A 23997-nucleotide genomic window follows, 5' to 3' on the forward strand; every position below is an offset into this window, starting at 1 on the left:
ATGAAGCCGGATTGTAGAAAACTTGTCGCTATCCCTATCGAGAGTCAATGCTGCCGCAGCCAACCAGGGCCAACCAGGGCGCCGCCATTTCCCCTACCAGGTTCAAGAACAGCTACTTTCCAACAACTATCAGGTTCTTGAAACTTCCTGCACAAGTCTAATCCTACATCAGCAATGGAATAGACATGTTTTCTAATTGTGTATTTTTGCACTACATTTTCACTGTCTTGTGGAATGTATTGTAATTTATGTATAATGTGTTTTTGTGTGTAGTCCATGTGCCCTCGATGCTGCTGCAAGCAAGATTTTATTTGTACCTGCGATACAATAGGACTTTATTTATCTCAGGAGGGAATTTGATAGACAAAATACTTCATTGTATTTTTGCATACGACAATAAACTCGGACTTGACTCCACTGATGCTGCCTGGCCATTGAGTTCCTCCAGCAATTAATTTTGTTTTGCCTCTGTTAAAAGTTTAGGAAAGATGATTGGGGCTCAGTCTGACTGACAGTGTAGATAGGTGGGACTAGCAGTCTAAACCGGCAACTCGGCGTGAAGCAGCCGGACGAGGGAGTTGTCTGCAAGGTTGCAGCCTGGCAGAGTGAGCATTCAGCCCGCACACCCTGAGCTGAGCAGAAAGTTGCAAAGTTTTTCCCTGCTGCCTGGAGTGAACTTGGGGGCGCTCGTGCCCGCGGCTCTCGCGAGAGCGCGCCCTGGGGCGGCTGCCTTGTCCCTCCTTCCCTCAGTCAAGCGGTCGACTTGCCGGCGAGAACCATGCACCGCCTCGGGCGCCGCTTGCACCCTCTCCGGCTTCTCCTAGCCCTGTTTCTCGCAAACTCCGCGGCTTCAGAGCAGCCGAGCATCCCTAAAGGTGAGCAACCTTAAATACTCGTCTATTGTTCTTTTTTAAAAGTAATGACTTGGTGCACCAAAAAAAAAGTTTCTTAGAATACCCTCCTGGAATAAATTTCCCATCCTAGAAATAGTAGAATCAACTTTTCCCATCCCAGAATCAACTTTTCCCAGCCCAGAATCAACTGTTCCCATCCCAGAATCAACTTTTCCCAGCCCAGAATCAACTTTTCCCATCCCAGAATCAACTTTTCCCAGCCCAGAATCAACTTTTCCCATCCCAGAATCAACTTTTCCCAGCCTAGAATCAACTTTTCCCATCCCAGAATCAACTTTTCCCATCCCAGAATCAACTTTTCCCATCCCAGAATTAACTTTTCCCATCCCAGAATCAACTTTTCCCATCCCAGAATCAACTTTTCCCATCCTAGAATCAACTTTTCCCATCCCAGAATCAACTTTTCCCATCCTAGAATCAACTTGAAAACCAGGTTAGATTTTTATAAATTGGTAATGCCGTTGATTTCCCGTGGATTTATATTTAAATCATGAAGCTGGCTTGAATTTTAATATTGTAATTTGTAGACCAAGTTTTATATTGTTGATATCTAATTTTCAAAAAAACGTCATATAATTGGTGAGATAAAACTTTAATCTCAGATTTATTTTCCTGCTATCTGCATGAAGCCTTAAAATATATATATTCGCTAGGTGGTATTGAAGACTAGTTGGGTAACCTCCCCGAACGATTTAAATCTGTGTTTGTTTCTACCAACCGGATAAACAATCTCCTAAAGCGAGAAACCGTAGTTTCCAACACTATATTTACATGGAAGAAAGAAGGGGTCTGTTTGCTGGTAGTTTGCACCTCACTCCACCTGAGACAAAAGGTCCCTGTTCTCTGAAGTTGCAAGCTAATTTATCGTGGTCAGAAGCGGAGTCTGCTGTATTGATCGTCCGATGTTGTCTTTACAAGACGAAATTGTCTACTTCAGAAATTGTCCAGATTTATTTTTGGAAATCGACAATCAGCTGGCTCGTCTGCATGTAAAGTGGCACGTAATTCAGCAGCTAAATGTCTTGAATGCTTTCCAAATGCTCCCTGTTTGTGTACTCTCCATGATAGTATTTACACTTCTCTGCATTTGCCAGTGAAGTTTTCAGTTTACATTTGCAGGAACAAAAACTTCTTAAATATTTTCAATGAATTTGTACTCTCAGATCTGTATCTATTCAGTTTGGTTCTAAATACCTAAACGTGAAAATTCCTCACCTGGACACCCAGTGCTGGAGTAACAAGTAAACTCAAGTACAATAGGTATAGCAAAGGACAAAATATAGAGAAAGACACAAAATGCTGGGTCTCAGCGAGTCAGGCAGCATCTCTGGAGAACTTGGATGGATGATGTTTCGGGTCGGGACCCTTCTTCAGTCTGAAGTGCTGCAGTAACTCAACAGGTCACCTCTCCATGTTTGCCAGAAATGCCTCCTGACCAGCTGAGTTACTACAACACTGTGCCTTTTTATGTAAACCAGCATCTGCATTTCCTTGTTCCCTGATTTCTCATCTGGGTTGTATTATCATCTGATTTGTCTTTAAATCAAGTCTAAAGCCACGTGTCATAATATTCTTCCTATTAAGTCATACAGAAATTGTTTTGCTACTCAGAATGTCAAATGGTAGGAAATGTGTCTATCCCAGCCAGCAAGGAGAGATGGCAAACTTCGATTCATATAAACCTTTGATGTATGTCATCGGAAGGTGGTCAAATCTATTTAATGCAAAAAGAGCCTTTAATCGTTTTCCTGACATATTCCATAGAGTGAGGAGACTTGTGCAAAATGATGTGTTCAAAAATACATGCTGCTTTTGATCCGCATTAAATAATACAGCATTATTGTAAGTGGGAATACTACTTTTCTAAGTACTTTGGGAATTTGTTCTTGAGTGCCTTAGAGCAATGACTATTCTGTATTATATTGTTTAATTTGGGAACTTTAAGGACGCACAGTAGGTAAATAGTCAGCTGGTCAGCCAGCATCTGTAGAAAGAGAAAACAGTTTTGAGTTATTTTGCCCTTTTAACGGAGTTTGGTTGTGGACTAATTCTGCAAATGTGATTAACTGAAAGCTGAAGAAGGGGATAATGATGAGCAGCGTGGTTGGTAGGAAGTTGATGTATTACTAGGTAAGATGCTAAGGGGACAGTAAAGGTGCCATGATGGGCTTTAAGGATACCAGACCATTATCTTCCTTCACACACAACCTATGTATTGAATCCTTCTCTTGGTGCTGCTCGGTGGAGGCCTTCCTGAGGTGCCAGCTGGAGGTTCGTCGGTATCCCGCCCAAATGCTCGGCGGACAGCCGGGAGGGAGCTGGAGCCATTGGACATGTGAAGCTAGGGCTGGTAGGAGAGTGAACTGGTGTAATGCTTCCAGCGCCTTCAAGGTCGGCTGCAGGAGGCACCCCTGGGACACCAAGATGGCCAGGAGAGGAGAGGGATGTTGGTTCATGGGAACTGGTCCAGTACATCGAGCAAGCGGCCTGACTGGACTTTGGACTTTGAATAATGCCAGCGCCCGCGTGTATAATAAGCCCAGATTGGTGGGATGACTGAGCATTGGGAACCCATGATGGCAACCTTTGCCTTGTCTGTAATGGCTGTGACTTCACAGAAGAGTTTTGCCTGTGATCGATAAGCTTGTGAAATGTCCATTTCTCACAAGTATAAATCGAAGAAGTTATTGCAAAATGATATGGTGGTAAAGAATCATTTCTGATTTTGTTGCGTTGGTAGCTGAATCTTTCACAGTTAACCTGCTGGTACAGTAAGCAATGAAGAGAAAGCATCTGTTATCCTTTATACCAAGAAGATTTGAATATAATGGCCTTGTTCCATTTATGTACGGTCCTCATGAGATCTTACCTGGAATAATGTATCCAGATCTGGTCACCCAGCGTATAGAAATTGGTTCTATCTCAGTCTAAGTTCACCAGAATGAGCCGAGGAAGTGGTAGAGCTGGATATGTTTACAGTGCCTAAAATATATTTGGACAGTACTTGGATAGGATAGATTTAAAGGGGTATAAACAAAATGAAGGCAAATGGGACTGTCTCAGGAAGACACTTTGGTTGTCATGGAAGCCTTGGGCTGAAGGGCCTGCTCCCTTGCTATATAACTTTATGACTAGGTTGATTTCTGGAAGCAGGTGTATAGTGAGAGATTAAGCACACTGAGTCTAGACTGTCCTAAGTTTCGAATTAATGGTGATCTCATTGAAATGTACAACGTTTTATGGGGCCTGACATGATAAATATAGGGATTTTGTTTATCATGGCTGTTTGTATTGCCAGCATTCTCTTTTATTCTAGTATGTGTTGTCTCTCGGTTTCCCATTGCCCCCAAGTCAATCTCACAGGCATTCTCTCCACCTCCCTCTTGCAACTTTCAACTTTTCCAACTTCTGATCTCTTTCATCATGCTGAAAGATTCCCTGATTCTCTCTCCACAGTTACTGCCTGACCAGCTGCATATTTCTGAATTCTGTTTTTATTTCTGTGTAAGTCACTGAAATGAATAGATGGGCTTTTATGAAAAGTCCTAACTTTGTGGGCAAAAGTAACTTCCTTTTCATTTTCTGCAGTCCAAATCTGTACAAATTTAGTCTCCATTTTTGGACTCCAGTGATTTGTAGGATATGAATGTGAGTTCAGCCAGATGTGGCTAGATCAGGGTATGGAAGAAGAATCTCGACCCAAAACGTCACCCATTCCTTCTCTCCAGAGATGTTGCCTGTCCCGCTGAGTTACTCCAGCTTTTTGTGTCTATCTATGGATAGGGATGTTAGGTCAGCAAGATGACATCAGTGTAAAGGCATGAAGACAGGAAACAAATACTTGTGCTTTGTATGCAAGACCAGATTCCAATCTTCTTTTTGAAAGATACATTCAGTCTGCAATTTATTTTAGAGGTAGTACATAAATATACACTGGATTTAAGCAGTTTACTCAAAAGGAACAAGTGAATGCAATCCAGATTATTTTCCTGGCAAACTTGTTTGATGTGTGAAGTTTTATTTCAATAATCATTCCCAGTACATAAATGGGAATCAGGACATGAGAGCAAAAAGTGAGGTAAGTGAGGTTTGCTTTATTCAGCAGATGCAAAGCATTAGTGCACATTGTTTGGTAAGAGAGTTGCGAGTGGATTTTCAATAATCTGACTAAGGCAAATATGAAGAAATTTTTTAAATAATCTTGAACTGCGTATACAGTATTTACTTCAATATTAAGAGTTAAATGTTGCCTCACTGATGCCAAATATGGTTTCAGAGTTCAGAGTGTCTCTTTTGACTAGCTAGTAGACCTTGATTGTGAACAGCCTAGAGGACAGAGGGAAGTTGTGAATTTGTGCCTAACTTTTTCAAGTAAGACTTCAAGTTGCCTTTGGCTAAGTGTTGTTGTGGTAAAGTGATGCTACTTCAAAAAGAATACATTGATTCACCAATTCCAACTGTAAGGGAGTAGCAGGGTCCAGTGATCATAATGATAGCAATCCTTTCTGTGGCAATTGAGAGCATTGGAAATTGCAGACTGTGATATCAGATAGCATTTCTTGTGTCAGTGGATACACTAATTGAAGAGTGGAAACAAAAACACATTCATTTTGCAAAGGAAGCAAAGCATTCACTATACAATAGTGATTCCATGTAGTTACTGCATTTCCTAAAGAAGTTGGTGTTGATGTAAAGACAGAGACGCCATTCTTGATAAATTATTCATCTGACAGCTCCTTCAGACTGAAACAATAAGCGTATCCAAGCAGTTATAAAGGATCTGGCACGTTCTCAGGATAACCCAAAGCACACAACTGGCTGGAGAGGAAAATCCCTGGCAAATTGGAGAAACAAGTCTCGAACATTCTGATGCAAGAAAATGCAAAGATGCTGGAATCTTGAGCAAAACAGAAAGTGTTGAAGGAACTCAGCTGGTCAGGCAGCCTCTGTGAAGGAAGTGGACAGACAATGTTTCAGGTCTGTATTCAAAACGTAGTCTGTAAATTCCCTCCATATGTTGCCTGACCTGTCTGGGGCCTATGGCCCTTTTGAGTTGTGCTCTCGTATGTTCCTCCATGAGCAATTAAGTGATCAAGAGATAACACTGAGTTTGAATTACAACAAAAAGACATATTCCTTGTGTAAGATGATCCTTGCTTCTTTGCTTCTTGATGTGAAAATGTGATCATAAAGGTTGTTTGAATATAAACAGTGTTTTAAATTGCAGAGGGTACTTTCATGTTAATACATGCTTAATGCATTTTGATGACCTGGTCCATGAATAGCAAATGGTGGGTTTACTTCAAAGTACACAGCAGATCTTTGCTATTATCACCCATGGAGCCTTACAGAATTGTCCCTGTTTCCTGTCTTCTAATTTCACTCTTTTAGTTCTATAATAACAGTTTAATGAACATTAAAAACTTACTTCTAATACTTCAATGAACATTAAAAGTTATACTTTTGACATTAAGTTTGGACACCTTCACTCTTCCAACGCCATACTGCAGGGACAGTTTCTTCCCAGTTGTTACCAGGCAACTGAATGGTCCTCTCGTCAACTAGGGTGCAGTCCTGACCAAAGATACTATTTGGTCCTGACTTCCCATCTGAGTCATTGAAGGAACTGTCTTTAATTTGACAATTTCAGACTACAATGTTATATCTTGCACTAGAAGTTGTACCGTTATCCTTTATCTGTGGATGGCTTGGTTGTATTCATGTATAGTTTTTTTTTCTTTGACCAGATAGCACACAAACAATTTTTTTCACTGACAATAATAAACTAAACCTCTGAAACAGATTTCAATGGCTGCTTCCATTGCACTGCTTTTCTTATGTTTTGTACATACTCCTGCATAATTTTAATACAAATGAAACTGCTTCTAAGTATTTTTTGTGACACTTTGGAGGTAGAATTTCAGTTTGTAGAAAATAAACTGAAAGGAGACACACCACCATAATTTCCATTTTAATTTAAACTGATTATTTGGAGCTGATACCAAGTAACAAACAATAAAACATGTTGTGGAACATCTTTTAGACTTTCAGCAAATGTTAATTTGAGCTGCTCAGTTAAATGCGATGGACTGTGTGTTTGTTTTATGTGATTTTGATTTAGGTTTTTATTCAATAGATAAAAAAATATAACTGTAATAAACGGTGACTGTTCTTAGCGATATTAACTAAATTTGCCACGGACTCCATTGCAATGTAACATGGATCCTTGAATCATTTTACTTGTGGAATATGAAGTCTGAAGAAGGGTCTCGATTTGGAACGTCACCCATTCTTACTCTCTAGAGATGCTGCCTGTCCCGCTGAGTTACTCCAGCAATTTGTGTCCATCTTCGGTTTAAACCAGCATCTGCAGTTCCGTCCAACACATGAAGCCCATTGTACTTGTATACAGGTCATAACACATGTAACCTACTTGCATCTGTTTTGTGACAATATTATAAGTGAAAGGGCTTTTGGTCACTTTGAGGTGTTGCACTCCTTACACACTCAAGCTGGACTTTGTGTGCTGCCAATGCATGGGCGAGAGGTTCTCAATACCATCCTTAATGTTTCTTCTCCAACCTCTTCGATAATGGGCCAGAGGTTCCCAGGAGTCGCTGGGGATGATGCACTTCAAGCCAGCTTTGAACACATCCTTGAATCTTTTCCACTGTCTGCTTGATAATCTACTCTCTCAGCACAATTCAGAATAAGTGTCAGTGTTCGGAGTTTGGTGAAAGACTTAACGTTCCCAATGTTGCAAACTAATTGTAACTAGGACCTCAATTCTGGGTGTGGCTTGGAAGAGTGCATTGACATTTGTCCATTTTTACTCTCCATTTTTTGAAGAGACCGATGGTGTTTCTTCAATGCCTTCCAGCACAAACCACAAAACATGGTTTTAATCAACTTAACCAAAATGTTTGACTCCATTAAACAGGAAGGACTGTGGAACACTCTCCTCAAATACATCTGCCTCAAAGGCCTGTCCCACTGTGGGGACCTAATTTGAGAGTTTAGGAGAGTGTCATGATCTTGTTGTATTGCCGAAGTAGAACACCTACGACCTCCTTCGACAATGTAGAGAACCTCCAACAAATATGTAGAAGACCTCCTACGACCATGTAGAAGACCTCCTTTGACTATGTTGAAGACTAGCTTCGACTATCTACCATTTACTCGCTAATGCTCTGAAAATTGGACACCGAATAGTGGAGAGTGAAGACGACCACCTTCGACTACACTAACACTACCTTGACTACCTTTGATTGCTGTCGATTACCTACAAATAACATGCCGACCTACTACGACCTACTTCGACTAAACCTACGAGTAAAAAAATATTGTTGTTTTTTCTTTTTCCCCCCCCATGCCGACCAATTTTTAATCGCGGACAATTTTTCAGCATGCTAAACAATACCCCTTGACCAATCTGAGGCCGCGAGTATGCGGGAACTTCTCTCGAGCATGAAGGAGAGTTACAGTGACCTCCTAGGACTACGTGTCGACCATGCTGCGAGTTTGTGGCGAGCGCAAACTCTTCTAAATTTGCAAACTAGGTCCCCACAGTGGGACAAGCCCTTAAAGAGGTAAGATAATATGAAAGATGCTACATCCATACAAGTTTTTAACATATTATTTTTGTATGCAGGTTTAAATACTGGTCATAAAAGATGTAAACATCGCTGTAGCCACTTCTATGGTGCCAATATTAACTTTCATTTGAAGATGTAAAATTGTCTTTACATGTAGTCTACATCAGAAGTGTTAATATACAGCTTCAGAATGCTGGCAATTCTGTTCATTCAATCATTCATTCATTCATTAGGAAAGGATGTCACAAGCGAGGGATTTTTTTTTTTGTCTGTTACTAAATGGGCTGAGACGAAACCATTGAGTTTTGTGCTTTGAATTGCATCACTCTAGGTTGTGATGGAATGGTTGGGTAGTTACATAAATTTAACCCAACAATGAAGGAAAGATATTTCCAAATCGGGTTGATATTGGACGTGGTTGTGAAATTGGAAGTGGCAGGGATCATCAGTGTTTTAGTTCTTAAAATATGTTAAACAAGCCTCAATGAGTATCCAGGAAGGGGCAGATTCTAGGCATGGTGTGCCAGTTGTGGAGGGAGTAAATATTTGATGTAGTAGATGGAATGCAAATCATATCCAGCTTTGTATTGGATGGCATTGAGTCATTGAAGCTTTAGGCATGTGGGGAGTATGCCTTCTCAGTCCTAATGTGCCTTATTGTGGTTGCAATGAGGACATTTACAAGGCAGGAGATGAACCACTTACTGCAGAAATCACAGCCTCTAACTTTCTCTAGTAGCCACAGTATTTATGTGGCTGATGTCGGTCTTTTTCTGGTCAGTGGTGACCCACAGGGTGTTGATGGTGGTGTCAAAAATGGTCACAGTCTGTGACTTCTGCAGCATGATCATTATCAGTTCAAGTCTAAATCACCTTGGCCTTTCTATGTCTGATCAAAATCATTATAATTCTCCCCCCCCCCCCCCCCCCTCTATACAAGATGCTCACCATAATTCAGTACTGGAATTTTTATTAGGCCCAATGGTACTAATTTTGCTAAGAAAACAAACTAGTTTATTGAAAAAAACCTGCAATATTGGCAAGTTGGAAATTAATATGCTATGATTTTAACAACTTGTCTATACAGATATAAAGAGAACCTGGTCTAAAATGTTGTCTTGGCCCTGAAACTCCATAAGCACAATTCTGAAGAAAGATCTCGACCCAAAATGTCACCGATTCGTATTACACAGAGATACTGCCTCACCCGCAGAGTTACTCTGGCTTTTTGTGTCTATCTTAGAAGAAGCTTGTTTTCTGTCATCTGCTTAAATATGTGCTCCTAACCCAGCCAAGTGCATGGGAACTACACTGCACCATGTAAAGGGCCTGTCCCACTTCGGCAATTTTTCAGCGGACTACCAGCGACTGAAGTTCACGGCACTCGCCTGAAAAACTGGGAACTGGAACGGCGAGTGTCAGAGTGGAACACACGTGCACACACACACACACGAACACATCGCAAAGGCGGGGGCCAGGGAAAGCGGGGGAGCGCTGTCTGAAATTCACACGGTGCAAAGCCAAGGTGATAGACACACACCGCAATAAGCAGGAAGGTTAAGACGGCTAGCACAGTGTTCAGTAAGTCCTTTAAAAGAGGGGGGAGGGGAGAAAGGGGGAGTCACTTTTAAGAAGCCAGACAACTTTTAATAAGCCAGAGATACACCGCTGTGAAGTTTGGCAGGCATTTAACATTACCGGTCGGTTATCCTTGGTTCTGAAAACTCGTGCTTACGTTTTTATTCCCCAATGAGCCAATGAAAATGCCCGGTCAGCAAAGGCGATTAACTAAAACTATCTATGACTACTTCGACTACCCATAACTACATGGTGACCTCACTACAACTGCACCTAAGACTACAGGACTATCGATTTTCTCCATGGCGACCAATTTTTGGTCGCAGTAAATTTTTCAACATGTTGAGGCTACCATACTGAGGCCGCGACGAGTTCCCAGAATGCGGGAACTCCTCGCGACCATGAAGGAGACTCACCAGAGACCACCAGCGAACATGTGACGATCATGAAGCGAGCGCAGAGTCTCCTGCACTTGCCAAAAAAGTCGCCTAAGTGGGACAGGCCCTTAATGGGAAAGAAGAAATATGCTTCTAACAGCTAAGAATGAGGAACAAATGTTGTTTATTAAGTTATACAGAAGATCAACGTCTATGTTTAACTCTCTCTGCCCCACCTACCCCTGGATCTCTAACTACCCCACGACTTTCTTTGTGTGAGAAGTGAGTTTAACTCTTGGAGCATTTTCACAACGTTCAACATCACCTTTTGATGAGTACTAGGGTTGAGCAACAAATGTTGGCCTGATGAGTGATGCCCAGCTCATGACGAATAAATAAATACTTGGAGGAAGAAAGCTGTGCCCCATTTAATGATTATAATGTTGAAAGAAAAAAATATTTTGAGAGAGATAAGATCTGGTCCAATGACACCCATTGTCTTACTGATTGTCTAATATGATTGCATGTCAGTGCTTTTTAATCCGATTTAGTTTCATCTTCTTGGCTCCAAAATTTCCAGGTGAACTTTCTTCAGCAATGAATGTTTTGTATCATGTCATTGTTGTCTTTGCACCAGTGGCACCAGTGGTAAGATGCAAGGCACATCTCGCTTTGAAATCTGCTTCACCCTGTTAAAATGACCTTTGGAAAAAATCTGCTTGGGGCATTTTTAAAATACTTTGAAAGATATTGTTTCTACTGCTGTTTCTTGTTTTTTTTTTAATAACACAAAGTGAAAGAAGCCAGACTGGAAATGTGGGAACTTTTGACAAGATGATCTTTAAATGAAATTTTAATTTACCCAACACAATGTGGGGAGGAAGTTCTGTAGTTTAACAATAGCGTGGCTCTGAAATGTTTTCTGGTTTCACATATAAATTACTCCGCACTTTATTGCCTCTACTTTGTGTTTTTCATCGGTGTGGTTCTTTTGCCTCTACCCCACTGAGTCCTGTAGGAACCTCAATCAGCTCTCCTCATCTAGGTTTAGGTCCATTATTGTCATGTGTACTGAGGTTCAGTGAAAAAAAAAATGTTTTGTATGTTATCCAAACAGATCAGATATATCATACATGAACACACTCCGGTCAAACTCAAGAACAATAGATGGAGCAAAAGGGAAGATACAGAATATAGATAGAGATACAGAGTATAGTTCTCTGCATTGTAGCTCATCAGTTCCATAGACAAAGTCCAATGTCCACAATGGGGTAGAGGTGAATCAGAACAATGCCTGAAGTTATGGAAGGACTGCTCTGAAGCCTGGTAGCAGAGAGGAAGAAGCTATTCCTGAATCTACATTCTGATTTGCATTGCCCCAAAATGAGGAGGGTGACATTGCACTTCCCCACATTTTACTCTCACCTATTATAGTTTTGTCCACTCATTTCATTCATCTATACTTCTGCAAAATTCAATTTATTCATCCAGCATCTTGCAAATTCCTAATTGTGCAATCAGCACACCTGGACATATTGCTACCTCTTGCCCTTTACCATGTCATTATTTTATTGGTGGAAATTTGAAGCTCCAGCACACACCCTGGGTGTACTGTACATCATACATCATCTACTCTATCAGTCAAAAAGAAAACATTTGCATCCTACCTCCAATCCTTGTCATGAGCAGCTCTGACTTTTTAGTTTTGCTAATGCTCTTATGCAAAATCTTACCAATGTCTTCTATTAGCCTGTGAAGACAACATTCAAAAGCGCACCCATGTGAAATATTTTACTGAGGAATCCAGCGTGATGATATTAGTGAACTCTCAAATCCACAGTAACTCTCATTCATTTGATGCGTATCCTAATCATTATTCCACTCTTCCCAATCTTTTATTCGTATAACTAACTTTTTACTGTTTATTGCAGCAATATCTTTCAGTGTAGAATTGCAGCACAGGTTTTGAAGCTGGCTGAATTTAGCTTTATAAAGTACCTTCAGTCATTGAAGTCTGATATTAAGCCAAGCCTTTTTTGGACAGTAGGCACTACATCTTTTAACAAGGCTGTAAATGTCTCATGGATCCAAGTGTTAACTTTTTACAGAATTTCTACAGAATTGTTTGGCAATCGTTCTTCGCATCTGTTCGTGCTCCAAATGTCAAGTGGGGATTTGGCCAACACATTGTCTCAGGGAGATGACAGTACTCCATTGCTGCATTCCCACACACACTTTGTTTCAATCTTGATAAAGAAAACAATCCTTCAACTGCTCTAAATCTTTGTTCAGCATCCATTGAGACCAGTGGGATCAAGGTAGAAAAGGATTTTGTACAGAGTGCATTTTTTTGTTTTGGGAAATGAACGTGGCTAAATGATATATTAAAGCCACAAGTTCAAGAATATATTTGCATTCAGGGCAAGTGATTGGATTGTCACCATTGGTCTTGTTTGAAAATTTAAGATTCAAATTTGAGATACTCACAGCAACCCCTGGGTTGGTGGTAAATGGTCAATTTGCTTGCATCTTGACCATGTTTCATCATATCACCGCATTCACACTATCTGATGTGTGTATTTCCAATACGGAGGAACATATTTCCCATCTGAAGGACTGTGTCACGGCAGACTTGTCAGTGACATCCAGATTTCAAAACGTGAATGGATTTAAACATTCGATATTAAATATGATTTTGTTAAGGGCTTGTATGTCAGAACAACTATCGGACTTTCCAGCTGAAAAAGTTTTGAAGTGTGCTTATTGTTAGGTTGATTACAATGGTAACAAGTTAGCACACAAAAACATCCCACAAAAAGTGAACAACGGTCCAGTTAATGTCAAACTTCTACTGGGTTGGAGACTGAGGAATGTTGAGAAGCATATTGATGGAATTTTGTGGTTCAACTATGCCTTGAAAATTTTTATCCGCCTTCCAGGCAGACTAGACTTTGGTGGGTAAGGAGACGGGGTTGAAGTTACAACTGTGGCAATGTTATATTGCATTAAATTCATGATTTAGATTTCATGCTGAAGCTTTGCTTTTATAAAGAGAAATCAAATTATAAGAAGAAACTACACCAAGCATTTTTTACATTTATTAATCTCCCCCTCTCGTGTTTCTTCCAAGAGATTTAATGTTCTCTATATTTGGTTTCTTGGTCATTCTTCCTTTGGCTCACCCATACTTCAATGATACTGCTGGCTGCATAGTCTCCTATCCTGTAATTCCTTCCCACCTCTCAAACTTGAAGATGTTCATTACAATCTTTTTTTATTTTATCTTCAAATGCTGGAGTAACTCAGCGGGTCGGGCAACATTTCTGGAGAACTTGGTTAGGCAATGTTTCGGGTCGGGTCTGAAATAGGGTCCCGATCCGAAATGGCGCTTATCCATGTTATCTAGAGATGCTACCTGTTAAGTTATTACAGCACTTTGTGTCTTTATTGCTTCTTGTGGCTTGATATCAAGCTTTGTTTGTGTTGGTAGCTTCACAGTAAGGTGCCTTTGTATATTTTATGGCAAAAGGATGATTCCTGCATTGCGACAGAAACAAAACTTCAAATGGCTGTATGATCTTAACGTACGATATAAATGGAAATCTATATAATATTAAAACTCTATGACTGGCTGTGTGTGTGTGTGTGTGTGTGTTTCTGCCTGACTTGTGGGTGCCAGCCTTTGATTCGTTGCTACGCCAACACCAGACCCAGAAACGCCGAGATTTTTTCCATTTCGGTAGAGATTTCACTTTTAATTCCAAGTATCCACTCCTCATTAAATTTCGTCGTGTTTATGTACACATTTTTAATAAAATCCTTCTCCCCCCAACTCACTCATCTTGTCGCCTCCTGCTAACCAGCGACCATAACGGCTGCTGGCGCCCGCCTCTCGCCTCAAAGACGCCATTTAAAAACAGCCGCACTGCTGAGTGCTGGAATCTTATGTTCGGGAACGGCTTGAGTTGGAGGACCACGTCTCCTGTGGGGGCTACGGGTAGGGAACGGCTGCGTTGTCGGAGCAGACCCAACGGGTCTGCACTTGGTCTAGTATATTTTAAACATGTAAATGCAATCTGTTTATGACAGGCTGCATTTACCCTGCATCATTACAATCCTTTTCTGAAATGACTTTAAAATCCATGGAGTAGATCTGAAGATGAGGGCAGGATGAGAACTATGATTGTTTCTATTGGAGCACAAGAGGCTCGAAGGAAATTTGATCGACATTATTAAAAATTCTTTGGATGTGTTTGCATTATTTTCTGTGGCCCATTTCTGTTCATGGTGAGGGTAGTGAGTTAGCTGAGATTGGTCTGTGGGCTTTGTGGTAGGTTGCTGTTGAGAATCACAAGCATACTGTGAATATCAACGGTCTGCTGAGCGCACAACACTCAGGCCAAGTGACACTTGCCACTCTGAAAAGAAAAGGTTGATCCTTTGGATCTTGCACAACTGCAAATGCTTTGAAATGATTTTTTGGGGGGGAAGTAATAAAAGAAGGTTAATTTTAAATATAGTTTTACATTTGTCTGCCTGTATTTGATTCTGATAACCTTCTAGAAGTTTGAGTCAGGAATGTCTACTTTCCCAAGTCAGTACTGAGTAATACATTCTGTCCAGTGATAAATTCTGAGCAATAATCTTTGAAATTCTATAAGATTTAGAAATATTTGCAAATTTGGGCAATAAATGGTGCTATCTTCATTTATTGGTTATGGTGACAATAATCCCTCAGCTAATTTAAAAAAGAATCAATGTGGAATTGTTCATGACCAAAATTATTTTAAGCAAATTCAAATGTTCTGCAGGGCAGTGAACCAAGTATTGGTGAATGGAATTATCCTTGTCCATTTTGACCAATATTGATACAATGGACTAGTCATAAATGGCTGTTATTCTCTGCAAGCTGTTGAGCACTGAAACTGCTGAGAACTTGAGATCAAAGCTCCCGTGGAATATTTTTCCCCAATATTTATTTGCCTGTCGCTTCCTTCATTCCTCACCAGCCTGTTTGTGTATTTCTGTTATAACTAAAACTGTTGAAACAGCTGGTTCAAGTGGTCCTATTCTTGTGTGCTTAAATATAGCCCACTGATGCAGTATTTGCATTGGTTTGCCAGATTGATTCAACCTTCAGAAAGAGGTTAATGGCTTCAGGAACCTTGTCTTGGTGGGCTAAAGTAATAATCCTGCCCCAGCTTTACTTTGAATAAAATGTATTGTTAAACATTCTTAATATAATATTAAGGAATCTGAATCAAAGCATTGTATTTTAGTCGCAGGATTACCAGATACTATTTTTGATTACCAGATACCTGCACTGTCCTGAATTGATGTAAAAGTGGACAAGATACAGATAATTACAGGAATCAGTATTGTACAGTGCAGCTAAGCCCCGTTGCCCTGGAAGTTCTGTCTAGTTATTTGTCTTTTCACTACATGATATTTCTGTCCAGAAATGAGTACCAAACCTACTGCTCACTCATATAGTCTCCTCAGATTCTGACTGTTTCAACGTTAGCAAGTTGTTTGGTGACATCTTGCGATGTTTTATCTGTATTGTCAGTAGCGTAAACTAGTAAGAGCTATAAGCACAAGGCAGAATTATGATGTTAGGAATAGTAGACGTTAACAAAGGATTGTGGCATTAAGCAGTCCTGTCATCCTACTGGGAGTACTTGCTTCCAAGGGAATTGGAGGCAGGGAAGTTTGCAGATGGGGAAATGTTCTTGCACAGTTCACTAGCAGTTGATTGGGAGGTTTGATTGGTGTTAGTTTGACAAATATGCACTAAATTGTTCTCTTTCAGGTCTGTTGAATTTCTCTCCTAAACTTGAGAATCATGCTGGTAAGTTCCAAATTGTGGAATTTAAATGGAAAAAAAACCTCCTGTTATTTGCAGTTCACTCGAGGAACACCACACTACCCATTATAGAAACATAGAAAATAGGTGCAGGAGTAAGCCATTCAGCCCTTTGAGCCAGCACCACCATTCAATGTGATCATGGCTGATCATCCAAAACCAGTACCCCGTTCTGGCTTTTTCCCTATATGCCTTGATTCCCTTAGCCCTGAGCCAAATCTAAAAGAGCTGTCCCACTGTACGAGCTAATTCAAGAGTTCTCCCGAGTTTCCCCTGATTCGAACTCGGAGAATTACGGTAAAAGCCGCTCGTTGGTACTCGGGGCTCTCGTGGACATTTTTCAACGTGTTCAAAAAATCTTCACGAGCTTACCGCGTTTCCCGAGTACCTGCCGTTAGCGTTACGAGCTGCTAAGAGACGTCCCGAGCTCCGACGTACTTGCTACGTACATTCTACGTGCTTACCACGAGTTTGATTTTTTTAAAACTTGGGAGAGCTTTTGAATTAGCTCGTACAGTGGGACAGCCCATTAACTCTTGAAAAATATTATCCAAAATGAAACACTGTTGCTGTCAGTTCTTTGGACTCTTAAACATATTCTTACGATGTTTCCTTGATTGTTGACTTATCAGTATCAATACCTTGTTTTAAATTAATGACTGGTGGTTTGAGAATCCCATTGAAAAATGGTGGCATGTAATGTTTTCTTTGTTTAGGTTTATGTCATGTGACCCTGGGCACGGTGCAAAGCTTAGTTTTTGCATACTATCCAATTGGATCAGATAATACTATACATAAATACATTCAAGTCAAACACGAGTACAATAGGCAGAGCAAGGGGAAAATACAGAGTGCCGAATATAGTTCTCAGAATTGTGGAACAGTTTGATAGACAAAGTCCATTGTCTGCACTGGAATAGAGGTGAATCTGACTGTACCATAGCTTACGGGATGCCTGTTCAGAAGCCTGAATCTGGTGTTGTGCACGTTCAATCTTCTGTACCTTTTGGCTGATGGGAGCTGGGAGAAGCAGGAATGACTGGGATGGGACAAGTCTTTGATTAAGTTTATATTTCAAGGTTTTAGGGATGGTAGATTGTTCTCTCCTACTTTCTGATGTGTAAGTCATGCATGATCTTATTTTGAGCTCACTGGCTAAGAAATTGCAGTTCATTTAGAGACTTGGAATATTTCTGCAACATCTGTATATCATTCCAATCTATAATTTTTGTTTAGAAGATGACATCAACAATTAAACCACAAAGACAAAGTAGGTAGTCCAAGAGCTGTGCAGCCAAAAGCTTGTGCTCTTGTGCTACTTTGAAAGGCCCTTGTCTTACATCTGGTTGGGGGAAGTTACTTTGAAAAACTTGGAGCTAACATTGCAAACACTGGACCTAAACTTGTAAACTTTGCAGTTCAGTTTCTAAACTTTGTCACTGTTTATGTGTGAACTTTGCAGCTTCTGTGACAAGAGCAATGTGGGTGCTATTGTCCTGGGAGATTCATGAGGAAGGTGAGCAGGCTTGTCCTCGCATTCCTCAACGTGTCTGGCACCAGTCCAGGAGACTTGTGGTATATATCACATCAGGAGGCAGCAAATGCGTGAATCCTACAGGAACTGTTTCCAGGCAGCTATGCTTACCAGTCACCTATTAAATCTCAAACATCGTCAATAAGGTTACCACAGTGGCACAGCTGTGGAGCTGCAGCCTCACAGCGCCTGAGTATGGGTGCTGTCTGTCTGGAGTTTGCACATTCTCCCTGTGACCATGGGTGCTGCTGTTTCTCCCCACATCCTAATGACGTGCGGGTTTGTAGGTTAATGGCTTCTGTAAATTGCCCCCAGAGTGTAGGACATTGAACTAGTGTACAGGTGACCAGCATGGACTCTGAGGGCCACCAAGCTTTATTTCGAAGCTGTTAAACTTCTTTGTCTTGGGATTATTTTGGGACTTTGGGGGACTCGTAGACTATGCACAGCGTATAAAGCAAACAGTTGATTGCTGGCTTGCCAGCAGGGCAGTTATGCCAACTTTGCTATAATACGATCAGTCGGAGTTAGATGGCACTTGGAGGTTCTAGCTAGCTTCCCATAGCTAAAGGGAGTCATTGACATAAGGTATTCGATTGGCATGTATTTCGTGCAGCATATGTTAGGCATCAAAGTTGTGCTCCAACATCAGGTGTCAAAGGATAAATACCAACAATAGTATCTTTTGGAGTAATGTTCTATCTTGGGTAGGTAGCCAATAGCAAATGTTTAATTTTTTTAAATTTGCACATTTTAAGTTTAGTTTAGTTTTGAGATACAGCGCGGAAACAGGCCCTTAGGCCCACCGGGTCCGGGTCGACCAGCGATCCCCTCACATTAACACGATGCTGCACCCACTAGGGACAATTTTTACATTTACCAAGCCAATTAACCTACAAACCTGTACGTCTTTGGAGTGTGGAAGGAAACCGAAGATCTTGAAGAAAACCCACGCAGATCTTGGGGAGAACGTACAAAACCCGTAAGGACAGCACCTGTTGTCGGGATCGAACCCGGGTTTCAGGCGCTGCAATTCGTTGTAAGGTAGCAACTCTAGTGTGACCTTATGTACTTATTCGTTGTAAGGTAGCTGCGCCCTAGTGTGACCTTATAACTGCATGAGAGAAGTTCCATGCATGACCAAACTCGAAAGAGGACAGTTTAGTTATTATTTGCTTAAGAACAAACAGCCTGATTACTGTGAAACAGATCAAACATTCCACCAACTCTGTGAACACTTCATCAAAAATGCTCTGGACACTCTTAGCTACTTCCCCATCTCTAATATCCCCTGAACTGAAGTACAGTACTGCCAAGATTATGATGGCATTGCTACATGGCCCAGATCACTTGCTAATTTCAAATGTTCCCAATTACAGAAAATTCTGCCTGTGGCTCTTGATAATTTGCACTAATTTTGACATGGATAAAATGCCATGAAATGCTTCCCAAAGAAAATAACTTCACTTTATTGCAGGGCTCGGAATTAACGGTTGCCCGGATGCCAATGGCAACCTAAAGTCCCGCCGGGCAACCTAAAAGCCGTGCCATTTTGCCCGGCTTGGCAAGCACCCAGGACACCTGCCGTTCAACTCTGAGCGGGCCCCCCTCTCTACCTCTCTTTCTCTCTCTCTCTGTCACTCTCCGTCTCCGTCCGCCCTCATCTGCCGGCACGGCCGGCTGCCTTGCTCATGCGCCCTGCAACGGCCTGCACATCCTCCCCCTGCACATGCGCACAACCACGGCCAACACATCGTTGGCCGCCCTGCACATGTGCACTGCTACGGCAACTGGTTGTTGCCGGGCACTTTCTCCCTCCCTTGCATTGTGGGAGATCTGGCCGCCATTGTTGTCCGGTCGCCGCCTTGCCGCAACCGCTGAAAACCAACGCAGAATCACTCCCTGGAGCTGGAGTAACTCCCTGGAGTAACTCTTGCTTCAGGGAGCAAGAGTTACTCCAAAAATATTCCAAATGGAATTTAACCTGGATGTGGTGAAGGGTCCACCACCAAACTCCAAACTCTGAACAATAACAGCCTATTGTACTTTATCTGTTTATTTATTGTGTGTATATAGATATAGATATAGTCTAAGGTATATAGACACACCGAACTTTTATCTCCTGTTCTGTATTATGTACACATATTCTGTTGTGCTGCAGCAAGCAAGAATTTAATTGTCCCATCTGGGACCCTTGATAATAAAATTCTCTTGACACTTGACTTGGACTTAAGCAAAAAAAGGTTCTTGGGGGGGAAAAAAGAACTACCTTAAATTTAGTTGCATCTGGTTGGATAACTATGTTAGCGAAGACTATTCCATGCTTTAATTGTGCGGGGGAACTCCATGGAGCAGCCAGCATCTCTGGATAGAATAAATTGGGTGATGTTTTGGGTAGAGGTCCTTCTTAGACTTCCTCTAGTTTTAGTGTTTTTAGTTTAATTTAAAGATACAGTGTGGAAACAGGCCCTTCGGCCCACCGAGTCCACGCCGACCACCGATCACGCGTACACTAGTTCTATCCCACTCATTAGCGACGTGAGTAAAGAGTGTTTTATTCTCTCACGCCCCAGTTGGAACAATGAATTCCTTGCAGCAGCACAACAGAATATGTAAACATAGTACTCTGTAAACAATGTTATAAACGAGAAAACTGTGTATATTTATGTATGAATATATAACACATATGTGTGTGTGTGTGTATACATATACACGTATAGTATGTGTGTAGGAAGAATCTGCAGATGCTGGTTTAAACTGAAGATAGACACAAAAAGCTGGAGTAACTCAACAAGTCAGACAGAATCTCTGGACAAAAGGAAAATATTAAGTTTCGGTTGGGTCTGAAAAAGATTCCTGCACACTTTGGAATGTGTAAGGAAACAAGAGCACCCGGAGAAAACCCATGTGATCAAAGGGAAAAGGAGCACCTATATTCGGGATCTCTGGCACTTTTAGGCAGCAACTTTATGGCCAATGTACTGCCCCATAGTCTTGAACTGAATTAAAATATACAGTAGCTGTAAAGGGGGAACGTAGTGTCACTTAGAGATTTAAGACTGAAAATGGATAGTTTCTTATTTTTAGTAACCAAAGTTATCAACGTATAATTTTTTGTGTGTTGGAAAACAAAATATAGTGGCCCAGCTGGTAGACTTGCTGCCTCACACACCAGAGATCTGTGTTCGATCCTGTCCTCGGGCTGTCTGTGGTGAATTTGCACATTGTCCCTGCAAGCGTGTGGGTTTCCTCCCACATCCCAAAGATGCATCGGCTTTGTAGGTTAACTTGTATCTGTAAAATTGCCCCTAATTTGTAAGGAGTGGGCGATGAAAGTGGGATAACAGAACTTGTGTGAATGGGTAGTCAAAAATGCTGGAGAAACTCAGCGGGTGAGGCAGCATCTATGGAGCGAAGGAAATAGGCAACGTTTCGGGTCGAGACCCTTCTTCAGACTGATGTGAGGGTGGGAAGGGGAAAGGAAGAGAAGGAGACAGTGGGCTGAGGGAGAGCTGGGAAGAGGAGGACAAAGCAGGGACTACCTGAAATTGGAAAAATCTATGTTCATACTGCTGGGGTGTGAACTGCCCAAGCGAAATATGAGTTGCTGCTCCTCCAATTTACAGTGGCCCTCACTCTGGCCATGGAGGAGGCCCAGGACAGAAAGGTCGGATTCGGAATGGGAGGGGGAGTTGAAGTGCTGTTATCTGTTATTTGTTATTTGCACTTTATCAGCTTATTTATTCATGTGTTTTGTAGTCAACGCCTACTATGTTCTGTGTGCTGAAGCAAAGCAAGAATTTAATTGTCCTATCAGGGACACATGACAATAAACTCACTTGACTTGACTTGACTTGAGCCACCGGGAGATCAGGTTGGTTATTGTGAACTAGTTGTGTTGTACGAAGCGATCGCCAAGCCGGCGCTTGGATCACCAAGGTTGATCATACGCTAAATAATCCGACCACATTTTTGTTTGGAAGTGGAAAGAAATAATAGAAATTGCATTCATTTCAACGTGTAAAGAGTTGAGATACTGTATTATAATTTAGCTGCATGTCATTGTGGTATATATCATGTCTTGATTGGTGAATATGTTTAGTTTGTGACTTTAGTTGAAGCAGAAATAATACGTGAATGCTTCATTGAGCATAATTCCGGCTGGTAATCTCGCACTTCATCCGAGCACATTATCGCACGTGTCATGCAAGCCGTCTTAGATGACCACCTAAACTGTCATTTGGCAACCTAAAAAGCTGCCTAGGTTGCCCGGCTAGCAACAGAGAAAAAAAGTTAAGTGGGAGCCCTGTATTGGTGGAGCATTTAGCAAATTATGTCTTACAGATAATTGCATTAATGCTAGTTGTGGATCTGGCGCCTATTTCTACACTGAAAAATATTCAGAAGTTATAGTTGACTGAGTAGGCTCCCTGGCGATGGCACTTTGCTCAGCTGTCTGAAAGGTGAGGCACGCTGGTCAAGTGAGCTTGGAAGGGCAGATTGAAGGAGTCGTTAATGCAGATGTCTGTACTTACTGTTACTTATTTGGTTTTGCAACAATAGATCTGAACGGGGAACTAAAGGGCGTCATTTGCGCGTCATTTACGCATCGTGGCGCGCACGCAATGCGTGCATTACGCGCGCACGGTGAGGCGTGGTGGCATAGGCAGTGACGTGCAGTCGTGCGCGGCGCCCCAGGATTTTGGGATTCACAAAATCTTCGCGCATCACCTGCGTGACGTGCAAATGACGCCCAAGTGGGACAGGCCCTTAACTCTTGCTGTTGGCCCTCATCGGTTCTGAAGGAAAATCATTGGCCTGAAACATTAACTGTGTTTCTCCCACTAGATGTGGCCTGACCTGCTGAATAATTTCCAGCATCTGCAGTTTTTTTTTTTTGCTTTTCATCGTTTTTCTATTCAATGGGCGGCACAGTGGCACGGCTGGTAGAGTTGCTGCCTCACAGTGCCGGAGATCCGGGTTCGATCCTTTCCTCGGTCTATCTGTGTGGAGTTTGCAAATTCTCTCTGTGACCACGTGGGTTTCCTCCGGGTGTTCAGGTTTCCACGCACATCCCAAAGATGTGCAGGTTTGTAGGTGAATTGGCCTCTGAAAATTACCCCCAGCGTGTAGGGAGTAAAAGCGAAAGCGGGATAACATAGAACTAGTGTGAATAGAGGATCAATGGTCAGCGTGGACTCGGTGGGCTGAAGGGCCTATTTCCATGCTGTACCTCTAAAACTAGTTATGCAGAGTTTAGCCATGGAAGCGGCCGTTCCAGGTGGCCCAGCCGCCGAGAGGACTCTCCCGACGCCGGGGCAAGACCACCCGGTGAGAACGGCCAGGAACATTGGGCCTCCGTAGAGGCAATTGCGGTGGCCTCAATAGGCCTGACTTTGGGGTGAACTTGGGGTGGGGACTGGACATTGTGCCTTCCTCCACAGTGCTACCCACTGTGGGGGGATGATTTTTTTGTCTAATGTAATCCTGTAAGTCTGTGTCCAAGATGGCTGCCGTGAAGAGAGAGTGGACGCTGGCGCGCTTTGGCTGCCGCTGCTCTCTCTTCACATTGTGTTTTTGATTTTCTGTTTTTGGATTGAATTCTGTTTTTAATTTGTGTCTCTGATGTCTTTATTACTTATTTTATTCTGATTATATGTTTTTATTCCTATTAATCTATGTAAGGTGTCCTTGAGATGTCTGAAAGGCGCCCATTAAATAAAATTTATTATTATTATTATTATTATGATTCCTAAGCAATCTTGTGCTGCACTTGAAACAGGAGATCACCAGTGTTGTTCTGCATTTCTTCCTCCTCCCACAACACCACATACAGGATGTCTCTTATTCTGTTCATGGTCTAGGCATCCACGTACAAGTTGACTGCTATTTCTCCCTTTGCAATGCCATTAACTTGAACGGTGGTTTATTAAGCAGTATTTTGGGACCATGGAGTCAATGGAAAGGACAAATGTACTGGGACAAGCCGGAAGCCCTGCTTTTACCACATTTTCCAAAACTGCAACGTGAGCAAATCCCAGTGTTTACTTTAGAGTTGAAAATATCTATCTAAAAGCCCACAGATTTGGTGCAAGTAACCAGAGTGGGAATTTGAACATCCAGCACTGATAAT

At 41.7% G+C, this 23997-nt stretch overlaps 1 protein-coding gene across 2 annotated transcripts in view; it reads left to right on the plus strand.

The window, feature by feature from the left end:
- The first annotated feature begins 551 nt into the window (after positions 1-551).
- Positions 552-23997, plus strand: part of plod2 (procollagen-lysine,2-oxoglutarate 5-dioxygenase 2) — a 134418-nt gene continuing 110972 nt past the window's right edge. For both annotated transcript variants that reach the window (XM_033031893.1, XM_033031894.1), the window contains exon 1: positions 552-875. In XM_033031893.1, coding sequence (XP_032887784.1) covers positions 779-875 — 97 coding nt within the window. In that variant the 5' untranslated portion in view covers positions 552-778. The remainder of the gene's footprint in view (positions 876-23997) is intronic.

The sequence above is a fragment of the Amblyraja radiata genome, chromosome 13, assembly GCF_010909765.2.
Source record: "Amblyraja radiata isolate CabotCenter1 chromosome 13, sAmbRad1.1.pri, whole genome shotgun sequence".
NCBI lineage: Eukaryota > Metazoa > Chordata > Chondrichthyes > Rajiformes > Rajidae > Amblyraja > Amblyraja radiata.